The sequence below is a fragment of the Rutidosis leptorrhynchoides genome, chromosome 9 (assembly GCF_046630445.1).
Source record: "Rutidosis leptorrhynchoides isolate AG116_Rl617_1_P2 chromosome 9, CSIRO_AGI_Rlap_v1, whole genome shotgun sequence".
Lineage (NCBI taxonomy): Eukaryota > Viridiplantae > Streptophyta > Magnoliopsida > Asterales > Asteraceae > Rutidosis > Rutidosis leptorrhynchoides.
The window spans coordinates 320,258,212-320,274,323 of NC_092341.1; the positions used below are offsets into that span (position 1 = coordinate 320,258,212).

Genomic DNA, 16,112 nt, shown 5'->3' on the forward strand with positions numbered 1-16,112 from the left:
TGTTACATAAAGACTTTAGTACTTGTGGATTTCAATATATTTTTCGTGCTTTATGGATTTTTCTTGTTTGTATACCAAACGTATACAACGTATATGTATAGATACATGACCAACACCATTACAGCATTACTAATATAAAAGGGTCCCACTTTTGCCAAATACCTATACATTGGTCCCACTTTTTTAGTACTCCGTATCACTTTATTTTCTTTAGTATTTGTTGTACAAACTTATGTAAATTTCAGTCGATTAAATGTTCGCAGTGTCTTTAAATACCACCCTTATAAATAGGGAAAACATGTTCAAATTGTTAAAGCATAACACCAAATCTCACAATGGGAACTCTTTATCAATCTCCAATAATCAAATCTTCTACTCCCGAAATAATTGAAGACCTTAAAGTTATTATACATGACACAGTCACTATCTTACCACCTCATGAAACCGAAAAACGGTCCATGTTCTTATCGAACATAGACCAAATTTTAACTTTTAACGTCGAGACGGTCCATTTTTTTGAAGCCAACCCTGAATTTCCGCCACAAGTAGTGGCAGAAAAGCTTAAGTTGGCTTTGAGTAAGGCAATGGTGCCATATGATTTTTTGGGAGGGAGGTTGAAGTTGAACCATGAGTTGCAACGGTTCGAGTTTGATTGTAATGCGGCTGGGGCATGGTTCGTGGTGGGTTCGAGTGAGTTTGAGTTGGGTGAGATTGGTGACTTGGTGTATCCAAACCCTGGTTTTAGACAATTGGTTCAAAAGAGTTATGAAAACTTGGATCTACATGAAAAACCACTATGCATTTTACAGGTATATGTGTTATATAAAAAATTATTACATGCTCTATTTATATATTTATTTATTATTTATTTAGTAAGCTACCAGGTTCTTTTTTAGCTTTTATATTTTTAAATAACCATTGACCATTTGCTTACAAGAGTGTGTCGGAAATTCCAAATTTCATTAATAATAATAATAATAATAATAATAATAATAATAATAATAATAATAATAATAATAATAATAATAATAATAATAATAATAATAATATTATTATTATTATTATTATTATTATTATTATTATTATTGTTGTTGTTGTTATTTTTACAATCATATTAATTAATGATATTATTATTATTATTATTATTATTATTATTATTATTATTATTATTATTATTATTATTATTATTATTATATTGTTGTCGAGTCAAATGTGTCCTTTTTCTTGACCTCTTTTCCGATGAGATAAGTAGGCCCACTGCTTCACTCTCACTTAGGCCCGGGCCAAGTCGGTGAGGGAAATAAACAAATATGGTGAGAAAGAAGGGTAAAAATCTCTTTCTAGAGTCTAGTAGTCGTTTTTTCTATTAGTTGCGTAATGCAAACATGTCTTAACTTACAAACACATCGACTAATTTTTTTGAATCCCGGCCAGCTTTTTTCCCATAACGTAAAGAGAAAATAAATCAATAAAAAGAGATTGTTCTCGTGACTTGGGAGGAGAAAATGAATAGTGACGGATTCATAAGTGACCTCCTTATAGATCATCTTTTTCTGAGAAAGAAGTTTTTGAAAAATAAATTAATATTAATATTATTATTTTGAAAATGGCAAACTCACACTGGACTTGAACTCCCAACCTTTTGATTAAAAATGTCACCTCAATCCCGCTAAGTCAATAACTCTTTAATAAAAAAAAAAGTAATTAAACTTTTTATGGTATATATAAAAATATAAAGTTGTGATAGAAAACCAAGTACACAAAATATACACGAAAATGGGAAGATATATACCAGTACGAGTTATGGCTTACGAAAACTGTTGGTCGTATAAGTTAATTGGTAAAAGTCAAAAAGATGTGATGAATCTTAAAACGTGGGTTAAGCATCATTTAAGTAATTTCGAATTTAATTGACGTTTTGTACTATGGTGCGTACCCCCAGTTAGGAAATACTTCGAATAAATGTGGGATTATAAAAAATGCAAAAACATCTTTTTTTACAAACACAAAAAATACCATTACTAAAAAAATAAGTGAGTACACCGCTAATTTTTACAAGTACACCACTATAATGTGTTGTGAAATTGTAAAATATCATACTTTATATCATATTTGGTGATGTACAAAAATACAAATTGATAATGCACGTATCATGAGAAAAATAATGTAAAAGATGGTATTATGTGATTTAGTATTATCTCATTAAATTTTATTGAAGATAAATTCTTTTTTTCAATAAACGGATATAATAAAAATAATGAGAATCTTTGATAAAAGAGACCAAACGATTACAAACACAAGGAAGAGCAACAAGAGGAAAGAAAAACCCGGCAAAAACAACCATAAGCAAAGAGAACATAAAATAGCCTACTAGGTATAATAATATGCTTAGCAAGGTATAATAATATGCTTAGCATATAAATGGGTATAATAAATAATAATGGTATTAATCATTGTTTTAACTTGGAATATTAAATTTATAGTTTTCTATCTCATTTTAGCTTGTTTAGAAGTAATTAATATCATATTGGTTGATTAGAGGTCTTTCTAAATGTTCACTCTTTATCTTAGGTAGACGCTAGCAAAACCTATGTAATAAATTATTATGTAAGGTGTCATTGTAAACTTTGGCAATTTTTTTTTTTTTCCATTTCCGGTTCGCATAGAAAACTAACGACAATTACATTGGATTCTCACTAACACTAACGAGTAAAACCCCTGGTATCAAATAGAACCGTTACAAAGTAGTAGTTATTCATAGTTTGTCAAGTTATAACATATATGCAAGTGTTAACAATTAAATGTATTTAAACAGTTGACATCTTTCAAGTGTGGTGGATTTGCAATTGGTGTAGCAACAAATCATGCCACTTTTGATGGCCTAAGCTTCAAAACATTTCTTCAAAATCTTGGTGCTTTGGCCGCTGATAAACCACTTGCCGTCATTCCCTGCAATGACCGCCACCTATTGGCGGCAAGATCACCGCCACAAATTCAATTTGACCACCCTGAACTCCTTAAAATCCCAACAGGAACAGACATCCCAAACCCTACAGTCTTTGACATCCTAGATGATCAACTCGATTTCAAGATTTTCAACTTAACCTCAGATGACATAGCCCGGTTAAAAAAGAAAGCCAAAGATGGGCCTGTGTCAGCCGATGCGAAAATCACCGGATTCAATGTGGTTGCAGCCCATGTATGGCGGTGCAAAGCGTTGTCCTCAGGGTCAGAGTATGACCCTGAGAGAGTGTCAACCGTGTTATACGCGGTTGACGTTCGAACAAGGCTGGACTTACCATCATCGTTAGCTGGTAATGTAGTTCTTAGTGCGTACGCCTCGGCCAAATGCAAAGAGATTGAAGAAGGCCCGTTGTCTAAGCTAGTGGAAATGGTGACAGAAGGTACTAATAGAATGACAAGTGAGTATGCAAGATCGGTGATCGATTGGGGTGATGTGAATAAAGGGTTTCCGGTTGGGGAGTTTATGATATCGTCATGGTGGCGGTTAGGGTTTGCTGACGTGGAGTACCCGTGGGGTAAACCGAAGTATAGCTGTCCTGTTGTTTATCATAGGAAAGACATAATATTGCTATTTCCAGATATTGTTGGTGCTGATAATAACAATGAAGTGAATGTGTTGGTGGCTTTGCCTAGCAAAGAAATGGAAAAATTTGAAGCCTTATTTCATAAGTTTTTGGCATGATGACTTGAAGCTTGCAGTGTATTTGACCATGTGGAGTGCTTTTTAGAATGTATTTACTATTTACTATTATTGGTTTTCAAGCATGTGTATGTAATGTATTTGAAGTGTTGAAGGAGTAATCTATCTATCTATTTCTGGATATATAAGAGCTATATGTGTAATATCTTAAGTGAACTAATTACAGTTGTGATATGTAAATGCATGATGCAATATAAACTATTAGCTTTTATGAACAGAGCCAAATAAGCTTAAATGAAAAACAGTTTGGTACACAGAAACAAAAAAAATGTTACGTATGCTTTTAGACTTATGAAAAGGAAAAAATGTATAACTATATAGTGCACAAGTAGACACAAGGTGAAATATCAAAAGCTAAAAGAGGATATATGAACCATGCTTTTTTACATGACTCATTATCATATGGAGATATGAAACTACACTGTGCATAGTCCATAACACCGAAACGAGCAACAGCGAAGACTATTAAGAATTTTATGTTTCGACAGTTTCGTTCTGCATGTCAACAGCTGGTGAGGTCTTTTCCAGTGGCAGTGGAGAAATTTGGTTAGGGTTTGTATTGTTACCAGCAGGAGGCAGGCACCTCTTTGAGAAGAACGCAGCTATAGATTTGGTCCGCCTTGACGTTTTCTCTGTTTTATAAAAAAAAAAAAAAATAGTCAGCAAATAAAACTAGATGTGAGGATAATCACATGCTTATCGACAAGATATGTTTAAGAATTTGCTTATTGAAACGATATATGAGATCATATTTTCTTAAAAATTTGAAACATTAGTGTCCCTGGTTAACTTAAGCAGACATGTTAAGACCAATAACTAAATAATACATCTTTTGACCCAATAACTGGCACAGTTGACCTGCCTTATTCAGTTATTATGCCTCTATATAAAACCAAAGATGGTACATGATAAGCAAGGTTGTTCAATAGAGTACCTGGAGAACGCGATAAGCCATATTTGTCTAGGATATCTTTCTTGACCTGCAAAACGAAACGATAATAAAAAATATTAGTCATCTACCAATTGAAAGAGAACAGTTCACTAGATTACACTATTCAGTTATTGATTTAGGTACCAAATCATCAAATAAATATGTTTAAAAAAGGGCCAGGTTCAAACAGTGTGCACTTCTATTATTACAACTTACATAGTCATTATTTCTAGTAATTCTTTAAATTTATTTGTATAAACTATATAGTTGAAAAACACGAGCCAGTGTGTTTCCAGGCATGCTAAAAGATCCTACCGTGACCCATCACCCAACACAATTTGATCATTTCAACACCACTGTACTCTAAAATCTCAGATGAATTTTTTTTACCGACTCAACAGCTAAGAATGAAACAAGTGAGTATCCCAACTCTATTCTACTTCATGTAACAAAATAAAGTATAGCAATAGCTTAATAAAATATGATTATCACAAACCTGCCAACGATGTTGGTTATCTGCAAAAGTGGATATCTCTCTCACTTTATTTCCCAACTGAAATTTTGGAATATTTGGAAACTTCAAATGCAATGCGTTCACCACTTTGTTGATTCCATGTGGGCAAGACTGGATGATAGAAACCTGATATGTTTTAAAATAAATAAAATTACCAGTGTTAAAAATTCATGTCAGTTCAGAAATGATTGCACGCTGATTCAGCTTATGTTAACAAGGTCACTAATTATAACACAAAATGGGTTGGAGTGGACACCTCAAGTATATTTTGATGCCAACAGCTCACTAAATCAATTTATACAATATCAATAATCATATGGTTTATGTGATTATTTTTAACAATTAACACAGATCAAAATAATTAAGATCTGTAACCTCCCGTACAAAAGTTGCCCATTTTGACCATTTATCCAACCTGCTTGTTATGCATGAGTAAGCTTGTTATGCATCAGTAAGCTTGATTTCAGATTTTATGCACACACTTACAATTTCAGGTAAATCTGAATCTGAGATAACTTGTCCACTGGATGCTGTCACCACACTGCTTTTGCTACTCGAAGGGTACTCGTCTTGCACTTCTTGCGTATCATCACCAGATATGATCTCGATAGATGGGCCTCCAGGAAAAGCACGGATACTCAGAGCTTGCAAGCACATTTGTTCACTTTCTGAGCAATCTGGAGTTGGTAATGAGTTTGACTTTGACTTCTCATGCAATAAGTTCAAAATTACTAATGGCCTGTTTTTCCTGAGAGCTTGCTCGGTCAAAATGTTAAGATGCTTGAGCTGTCGAAATAGTATAGATAGTTCCTCAGTTTCTATCTGAGAGCAACTAGAAGAGCTCTTGGCATCCTCAACTAAGTCACTATGTTCCATCCTCTCAACTTCAACACCCTGCAGAACATAGACAGAATAATAAGAGGATATAACTTTATTTACTAATACATCATAGTAATGTTTCAGCTTTGAGTAATATCCCAAAACGAAACTAAGATAAAAGTAACATAGCTACCAATATGAATCAAATATACAACTTTTTCACTAGTGGGCTACAACATTTCACTTTGTTCCCAATATTTCACCAGACTTGCGTATTAACGTCAATAAGAAGTGACTATCAAAATCGTACACTTTTTCTTATTTATTTCTTCATTATAATTGTGAGCATAATAATAGTAATAATATTAACTTTAATGTAATAAACAAGCACATAGCATCTCCAGTGGATTTGGTCTAAAGACATTGATATTAGTCTACATTTTTATTCATAAGCTATAATAATCAAACAACAGAGTGTTTGTCATTTAAAAGAACTTTATAAAGTAGATGTATCAAGAAAAGATGACAGAAAATGATTGACCTATCGATCAATATAAGGTTTTTAATGAGTCTCGGACAATATATAAAAGATAAATGTGTTTAACTGACGTTAACAGTCCAAGTCAGCCAACGATTGAATAAAAAAACCATGCATGTGATAAATCAAATATTAATGAAACCTATCTGATTCAATTATAAGAGAAACTGGATGCTGGTTTCTAAAAATAATAGGCAAAAGAAGAAAAGTTGAAGATGCCAAGATACCTCATTTTCTGAAAGATACCCGTCAGGTACAAAAAACCCATCCTCACTTTCATCTTCATCGTCAGCTTTAGTTACATTTTCCTCCATACTTTCATCTTCTTCCTTATCACAATCTGATAAGCTTTCCCCAGGTTCCTCCTACGACAGAGCATTATTTGTAACAAGAATATGATCATTAAGAGTAAAACTGTAACTTAATATTAGTGGGTGCCATCTTGAAATTTCTTCATTGAAAATACACATTAATAAATAGTACATACCTCTTCCCATTCCTCGTCACTATCAATCTCATAATCCAGGTCTGGATCCTTGACAAAAGGGCAACGAGCTCTAACAAATTTACTGAGAAAAAGCAAATATAACCATATACAATCAGCACTTTTAATATGGCTTGATCTTAATATTTCACTAACAATTACTATTACTCAAGTCAACCACAATTTGAAGGATGGCATATCAAATTAATATTTAATATGTCGGCTAATAGTAAAATTTTATATACATAAAGAGCACACTACATAGCTCAAATAGTTTGGCATTGCTGTTCAACAAATATTCAGCATAATAATAGAAATAAAACAGCAGAACAACTTGATCATTGACATACAAAAGCATTTAAGAATACTGCATGTATATAGGAGTCTTACACCAAGCAACTAAATAGAAAAAATGATTCCAACTTAAAAAAATTAACTGATTCTCTAGTACACCACTAATAAAATTCAACACCAAAATCATGATCCAAACAAGGTACAATCAAATGCAGAGATCTGGCAGATGTTATCATATGTTTTTTTAGTTTTTATATAGTGGTAAGCTCGTATATATCGTAAATAACTCAAATGATGTTTTTAAAAAGATAATAATGATCAAGAACATCATGTTTACCTTTTCCTGGGCCAATACCCATAAAATGCAGGCCTGTGGCTCTTATCAAACTGTAGTAACTGTTTACGGCGTCTTAATTTCCTGCTATCCAAAACAGGACTATTTGTGTTTTCATTAGATGATTGGCATTCCATTTTTGATTCAGCAAATCCATCATCAAATTTCTCTACACCTGGGTCCTCTTCACCCTTACTGGCTACCTTAAGCTCCTTGATCGGAGCCGTCTTTGGGGAACGCCGGGTGCCCCAATGTCGTTTTCTGCTACAATGATGACCCAATTGATGCCAAGAATCCAAGTGTACTCTACATATGTGAACATAAAATTTATAACAAAATCAGTTAACAGCTACAGTTATCAATGGGTCAAAACTTGTGGGTGATATCTATTTCCATAAGATAGCATCTCAAAAAGTAAGGCAAAGGCTCGCACACCCATTACACCTATTATAAACACTCACGTATCAATTGAAATTTGAACCACAACCTCTAGATGGATGGGTCACCCAGACACCACTCGCCCACTTTGTCCCCTCAAATAGCAAAAAAGAGTGTAAATGAACAATAAGCTACCTCCATAATTCCTTTACATCAAATGCTGCTTCAGATGAAAGTGCTTTATCCATCGTCTCATTAACTGATTCAGGCACATGTACCCTTTGCTCAGGTAAAATATCTGCAGCATGAGATTTTAATGTTGACTGGTCAACGTGCAACGGTGGACTACTTTTGGTTTTTATAATGAATCGCTCCAAGATTGACGCCTGTTTTTGCAAAGCAAGTTGCTTTTTCTGTTCAGCTTCTTCTTTTTCGCGTCGTCGCAGTTCTTTCTCTGCTTCCTCTTGTTGCTTTTTTAAATGCTTTTTCATTTCATTATCACGGCGTTTTTCCTCTTTTTCTGCCTCGTCTTGCAAACGCTTCATCTCTTTTTCCTACAATCAAATTCCTAGGTTAAAAACATATATACTAAGAAACTACAAACATTGATCAACCGATGACAAAATAGAAAAATCATGCTATCCGTAGAACCATAATTATATAGATGTATGTAGCCATATTTTGACATATAATGGGGTTTGATTGTGCATTTATACCATTGTTTGTAATTAAATGTTACAATATAAGCTACGAGTGTTTGAGTCAACTAAAGATCATTTTAGATTGAATCAATAGAATTTGAGTAATCAGATAATTTAACTAATGAAAAAAGAGTTGAGTCCCTAGTATTCAAAGGTCATTTATCAAACTTGAATTCTTCATGTAATCATGTCACATTATAAATACTCTTCCAAAACACCCTAACATTGTGTCTACTGACTGTAAGTGCATAAATAATCTCTCATGAGTTGAAAAAATTTACACAAATCATTTAGCAAAGTCAACATACAAAGATACATCTAGTAAATATTAGTAATTTTAAACCTAACAAGATATACTTACACTTTGCAACTTCTCCTTCAAAAGCTCCCGCTCCATTCTCAATTTTTCTTTCTCCTCTTCACGTTTGTTTTTCTCCAACTGTTTCACTAGTAGTTTTTCTTCTCGCTTCACATCTTTCTCAGCACTTTAACCACAAATATAAGGTTATGTTATCAACCAATATAGAAGCAAAAGATAATATTTACATAAATCATATGATAAACTACTTACGCATCAGTGCCACTTTTCTGTTCCATTTTTTCAACTAGCGAACGTATTTCTGCTTCACTTAACACTTTACTAAGCCTTTCAGATACTTTCATTACTTTCTTCTGACCATCTGAAGAGCTCTCTAGCTTCATTAATTCACTTATAACAGCTGAAATCAATCAATCAATGTCATTATACATGATACAAAGGTCGGTTTCTCAGAAGCATAATGCTAGAGAATATATATGGCTAGGTCAGGTTAATCCTGTTAACACAAACATTTCTTAGTACATCTCGTATAGATAATCAGCATGCTAAAATAAAAAATTACCATAAACTATTTGATTGCAATAATAATCAGTAATTCATATAAAATAATCATGCAGTATGCTTTATAGTGCATGTTTGGCATTTAGACCCAAGTTATGTCCCATCTAATTTTTGATTAGACCCGTTAGAGAAAACATAACCCAAATGCACCCATTCAAAAGTAAACAAGTCCAAATTGGCATATTGCATGCCGATACAGCCTTGCATATAAAAAAGACAACCAAAAGTTTGGCACAAGAAATAAATGAAACAACAAAGAGCATAAAAGATGCCACCAAGATCTACTAAAAAAAGTTTCTCTTTCTTTATTCAACATGATGTTCGTATGACATAAAGCGTTGTTTCACATCTTTGTCAGGTTTTTCATATTGATCAGCTAATGACATTGGGTCAAATGTTGGCCATTGATTAACTATCAGATTAAAAATGATGAAACACTAACCAGAAACAGCAGTTATCCTCTCATGGATCTTTTTGCGACAAGTCCGCCTAACTTTAACTGCCACACGAGAAGCCTTTGGAAGCAATTTTACATCTCTTGTCTACAAAGTTTTAGCATCAAATTATTAGAATGACACACAATCCTTAACAATAGTTCTAATTATTAGCATCAAAATATATCCATTCAACACAAACCCATATTCAAGTGACTAATTATAGTAAACATATATACGGAGTAATATTTTGAAAACGTATATTGTTGGTATCATTATGAAATAAATACATATATAGATATAGATATATAGATTATATATAAAGATATAAATATATATAGATATGTCTAGATATTTTCATATATACCTCCCAGCACCAAAGACAAGAAGGAGATTCATCCTCCAACACATCAGCATTCAGATTCTGAACACCATAAAAAGATCTTTGACCAATTAGAATCACACAGCTCTTAACAGCAGCAATCGTCATCAATCCATCTTTCTCTTTCACTTTCTCATAAATCGATTCAACCAATTTCGATAACGGTAAACTGCTTTCTTCCAACAAGCAAGCAACAATCGAATTACTCGACATATTCCCCTTACACAAATCCACATTACTTAACTCAGTTCCACCAATTACTTCATTATAATACTTAATTAAAGCATCAATTTCTTCGCGTAAAACCCTAATTCTTTCATCTCGTTCTTCTACACTCATTAATACATCCACTCGCTTTCGCTTCACTGATTTCTTAGTATCATCGATTATCATTGGATCACTCATTTTCACAAACCCTAATTTTCAAAACCCTAAGTTTATTTGTTGACTTTCGAATCAAATCGATAGTCTCAGATGCATATACACGCTCGCAATTGTAGAAATTGTCTCTTGAATCAGCTGAAATGATGTAATTTTTAGTGAAATTTGGGGTTTTAGTGTAGGGGTGTGATTTGGGGGTAAAATGCTTTGGAGTTCCCGCGTGATGAAACTGGAAATATAAATTGGGGGTTTGATTTGGCGCTTGATAATTTCGTTTTTTAAAATGTGTTCGCGCCCACTGCATAGAGGTAATTTTAGGGTGTGTTTGGTTGGTGGGTAGGAATGGTATGGGAATGAAATTGATTGGAAATTGATAATTAGATCATTTTTAATTATGACGGACGTTTTGGCGTATTGATAGGTAGAGGTGAGTTGCTTGATGTGTGTGCTGGTTAACTAATGAGTGGCGTGTTGAGTGATGTGTTGTTGGGTAAGAGTGGAGCAAGGGCGGAACTTCCCACTGACAAAAGGGTGTGGTTGTCGTTGCTTAAAATAATGTAGCTAGCGTTTTCAAAAGTATAATATGGAGTATCCCTATAAAAATAACACAAGGTCATCTCAAAATATATACGTCGGTAATTCATTTCCCAAGTCACTATGTTTAAATGATTATATGTATACTCATATTTATTTTTTATTTTATCAATATCAATTTAAATTAATAGTGATACCAAAATTTTGTTCACTAGTAGATTTATTTCCTAATAACACTAAAATAAGTATTAAAAATGAACGTCAAACGAATCTGTCATCGGTGTCATTGATAAAGTTGTGTACGTAGCAGAATGTGTATGTATGTGTGAAGATGTGAATGTATATGTATGTGTATATAATTATATATAGGCAAAGCATCAAATATCTTGTTGCAAAAAATACAAAAATACATATATATGTTTCAATTTGTCAAACGAATCCATTATCCATCTAATCTCATCCCTCCACGTCGCTACACGCCATCGTTCTTCTCCGTGCATGGTTCCAGCATGCCTCCGACTAAACCCACCAGCACGCCGCATTAGCAGCGTGCTTGCGGCGTGTTGGATCCACAATGATGGTAACACATGGGCGTTAAAAATGGTCTTATTGTAGGTTTTTAAGTAAAGATTAATTAGACTGTAAGTAACGTCACATAAGAGGCGTTGGATGACTTAAACAAGACTGACACCTTTAACCCAACATCATACCTTGAAGTGGCGTCACATATGTTACATATACATACTGTCAATATAAATACACACACACACACATATATATATATACATACATACATACATACATACATATATATATATATATATATATATATATATATATATATATATATATATATATATATATATATATATATATATATATATATACGTGTTGGTTGAATGTTGGTTAATAGACTAATCGACAAAGTTAAGTATGATGTTTAACCAAATAATATGTTTTGATGATCACACATACATATGCATAAGTGATCATCGACATCTTAACATAAAACACGCAAGTTCAATAATCCATACTTGATATTGCAAATGACCAAATCAAACAAACCTTAGAGTGAAAATAAAGATCATTAATGTTACACGGTCAAAGGGACAGTAGACCGTACACTTGACCGTAGAAGCCCAGACTGAATCTGCAACGTATTTTTGTGAAAACAAGTTACACGATCGTCACCACGGTCAACTGCAGTGCGACCGTAGATTTCACTGTCACTGTTTTTGACCAAATTTAGTTTTACCACTTCCCGACATCTATAATTCATGAAACCTTTCTCAACACGCTTAGAATATATGCCCTCTCCATGCTCAATTGATTTTTGGTCATAAAAACGCTAATCTTGGTTAATCACGCTTAATTACACCTTAATGACAATTTAACCATGATTAAGCATAACACATAAGTGTTAATCGATAACTTGTGATCTTAAAACTTGTCTAGACATTCTTAGGATGATCACCAAGTACCAACACACATAAGCTAATGTCACTAAAACACTAATTACAATTAAAGATTACTTAGTGACAAAGTGATACTAAATGAAGAACAACATGTTAAAGTGTAACTAGTAAAGACTTGCAATCCTAAAATACACTTAGATACATTTATGATGATCACTAAGTTTCAACTAGAGATTGCTCTTCCCTTGTACATGTGTTGGACATTAATGTGTGCTTACACATTAATCATGCAATGTGTTATATTGCAAGTAAGCTTGCTAAAGTTTAAACCATATTGTTGTGCAAATATCTATATGATTGATATTAGAATAACTATCTCTTGCTATATGTGAGTATTAATTGCTATTTGCTAATATGTTTAATACTCATTAATTCACCAACTTGTTAACATGCTCTTAAACTTGTTATGTGTTATAAGTTAGAACAATAGGATTCAAATAACTAGTTTACTTTAAGAAATTGAGTGTAACGTGGTTCACAAATAATAATGGTCAATAATTTATTTGGTCTTGTCTAGTAACACACATTGTGTAACATGTCCAAGCACAACTTACACTTAATGTTTAACTTAGAAAAATATTATTCAATTAATCTCTACTTAGTTTTAAAATGAATATGATTTGTGATTAATTGAAACTAGGAAGTTAATGAAATGTTGACTAGTCTTTAGGATTGAACCAAATGCATTAATGAATCCAACTAAGTCTTGATCAAACTGAGATTACCACAAATGACAATCAATATACTTCTCTAATAATGTTGGGTTTACCACATTTGGAGTGTTCTGTCATTTTCACACAATAAGACCAAATCCCACACACTTAATGCATATAGTACTTGTATAGGATATTGGGTTTCGTTTGCAGGTGCTAAATGAAGTAAAGATTTCAAAATATGATGTTCAAATCTGAGTCAAACGGCTATACAACGGATATAAATTTTGGACACAGGCGCGCACGGTCGAACCACGGTCGACCGTGACAATGATCGTCTGACAACGGCTAGTTTTTTAATTCCACCATTAATAGCAAGCATTGGAGAGCATTTGAAGCTGACCCTCTTGCACATTTCAAAGGCATATTTCCAGATATCACAAGAGCTTTAATTACTACTAAAATGTGATCAAGTAAGAGAAGATTCTATGATCTTATAGATATAGAATTTGGTTGTTGTAAACTTACTAATCAAATTTGTTTATCTTGTGAGTTTACTTAGTGTGATGTATGTCCTAGAATTATCTTATGATTATCATCACTAATTGTGTGAGTCTTGTGACGACCCGAAAAATTTTGACTAATTTTAAACCAAACTCTCGATACGATTTAATATTTTTGACACGATAAGAAAATTCTGTAATGTTGAGTCTCAAAATTTTTGAACTGTTTCATATATTCAATTTACCTTCGACTGTTCTCGACGATTCATGAACAACTATTTGTAAATAGATAAATATATATTTCAATATATATATATATGTATATATTTGAAGTCTAAATTTAAAATACTATATGCTTTAGTTAACTATGTAAAATAAAAATAAAATATAATATTATTACTAAAATAAATACATACATATAAAGTATATTAAAAATAAATATTTAATGATTGTAATACTCGTTTGATGTTCCGATTGATATTAAACAAGTTAAATTCAAACTTATATGATTTTAAAATAAACAGTGATCCAAAAATGAGTTCTATAAATTATAGACTTATTAAAAATGTATTTAGGAGCTGTTTGTTAAATTTTAGAACTTTTTATATTTTACCCAGAATTGAGAGGGACAGTTGATGTGATTTTTATTTAATAAACTAATGATCAAATTTTATACCATAATGACCAAAATAAATAAAAATGATTAACTCAAAAATTTGGGATTTTTTCGAATACTTTTATCTGCCACTGATTTACAATGAAGCGCGATATTGCACTCCGTAAAAACTGTCGGTACACTAATTCAATTCTTATGATTGCATACTGTTTTCTCTTCACATTTCTATTACCTCGTGATTTATAAATATATTTTATTATTATTATATTATTAATGTTAGTATATTATTAACTCTTATTTATACCCGTGAACTTGTGATTTATTGGCGACACTGTTTTTACTTTATCATTATCAACTTGCTATATATAATATGTAAATAAACATATGTATGATACATATACACTTAGATATAGATATATAACCACCAATCTTCCTGCAAACTCCCTACACCCGCCATCTTGATACTTGGTTACTACCACTACCACACACAACTCCTATCTCCTTCACCTTCTTCACAAACCGCCACCCTCACGTCATCCACCACCTTAGATTATCACCCACAACCACCGGCACCTTCATTGATCACCACCTTATCCTCTTCCCTCAACACCGCCTATATAATATTCGACCAAGCTATTACGGTTCCGGTTAGGTTCTTGATCAACCATCTCTGTTCAACCAACAGTTACAACCATAACAACAATCACCATAACCGTCATCTAAAATCACCACAACCACCATGTACAACCATCTTGACCACCCTACCATCGTGCAACCACCTACAAAACCACTATCATCAAACAACCCGATCACTACCTCCTGCATCCATTCTTGCTAGACATACACATACACAACCACCATCGGTTATCACTAACCCGTAACCACCACCCCACAACTCCACCACGACAACCATCACCATTATAAAACTTCTCTGTCTACCTATCGATCACTATTACTTGATCTAATCTACTACAGCTGCACCTGTTCTTCTATTCTAGTTCGTGTCAAGCACCAACGCCATCGAATCACCACCTTTTCCTCTTGAAACCGGAACACAATCACCACTTCTATCTCCCTTTCACTCTAATCTATTTCTGTTTCGTTACCAAGACCAAAAGCAAACTCAAACCTTTAATAAGTCACTTATATTGCTGCCACTACACTAGCTGCTACTGCATCATTTATGCTGCTATTTTACTCGTTAAAAACTGAAGAACACCATGACCACCAAACAATCACACCTCGGTTATACTTCCACTGTTGCTGCAGTTTCTTCCACTTGAAATGTCCCGTTCATATCGATTATAAACATTCCATATTAATTGATTTCGTTGCGAGGTTTTGACCTCTATATGAGAAGTTTTTCAAAGACTGCATTCGATTTTAAAACAAACCATAACCTTTATTTTATCGATAAAGGTTTAAAAATATTACGACGATTATCAAATAATGATAATCTAAAATATAGCGTTTTCACACGATTATTACATAATGGTTTACAATAATATTACACATCAATTTAAATCTTCGAATGCAG

General features: G+C 33.0%; 2 protein-coding genes across 2 annotated transcripts; one reads left to right on the forward strand and one right to left on the reverse strand.

The window, feature by feature from the left end:
• Positions 1-327: 327 nt before the first annotated feature.
• LOC139866896 (acyltransferase GLAUCE-like) lies at positions 328-3,934 on the forward strand. Its single transcript, XM_071855190.1, has 2 exons — positions 328-809; positions 2,816-3,934. Exons 1-2 carry the CDS (start codon positions 336-338, stop codon positions 3,704-3,706), a joined length of 1,365 nt encoding a protein of 454 aa, XP_071711291.1. The 5' UTR covers positions 328-335; the 3' UTR covers positions 3,707-3,934.
• Positions 3,935-4,141: 207 nt separating this feature from the next.
• On the reverse strand, positions 4,142-10,855 carry LOC139867557 (chromatin assembly factor 1 subunit FAS1-like). The gene is made up of 12 exons (XM_071855925.1): positions 10,399-10,855; positions 10,040-10,139; positions 9,289-9,436; positions 9,079-9,202; positions 8,212-8,570; positions 7,642-7,944; positions 7,014-7,095; positions 6,754-6,891; positions 5,656-6,063; positions 5,152-5,295; positions 4,659-4,704; positions 4,142-4,356 (listed from the first exon to the last, which is right to left on the reverse strand). The coding sequence occupies exons 1-12, from the start codon at positions 10,816-10,818 to the stop codon at positions 4,199-4,201; spliced, it is 2,430 nt and encodes an 809-aa protein (XP_071712026.1). The 5' UTR covers positions 10,819-10,855; the 3' UTR covers positions 4,142-4,198.
• Positions 10,856-16,112: the final 5,257 nt, after the last annotated feature.

What these genes read in the sequence shown, in the direction of transcription:
- LOC139866896 (XM_071855190.1), top strand. Translation starts at nt 336, where the DNA reads ATGGGAACTCTTTATCAATCTCCAATAATCAAATCTTCTACTCCCGAA. An exon ending in AACCACTATGCATTTTACAG is followed by an intron (nt 810 to 2,815) that starts GTATATGTGTTA and finishes GTATTTAAACAG; the next exon opens with TTGACATCTTTCAAGTGTGG.
- LOC139867557 (XM_071855925.1), bottom strand. Translation starts at nt 10,818, where the DNA reads ATGAGTGATCCAATGATAATCGATGATACTAAGAAATCAGTGAAGCGA. An exon ending in GAGGATAACTGCTGTTTCTG is followed by an intron (nt 9,437 to 10,039) that starts GTTAGTGTTTCA and finishes GATTGATTTCAG; the next exon opens with CTGTTATAAGTGAATTAATG. An exon ending in TGAAGGAGAAGTTGCAAAGT is followed by an intron (nt 8,571 to 9,078) that starts GTAAGTATATCT and finishes ATTTGATTGTAG; the next exon opens with GAAAAAGAGATGAAGCGTTT.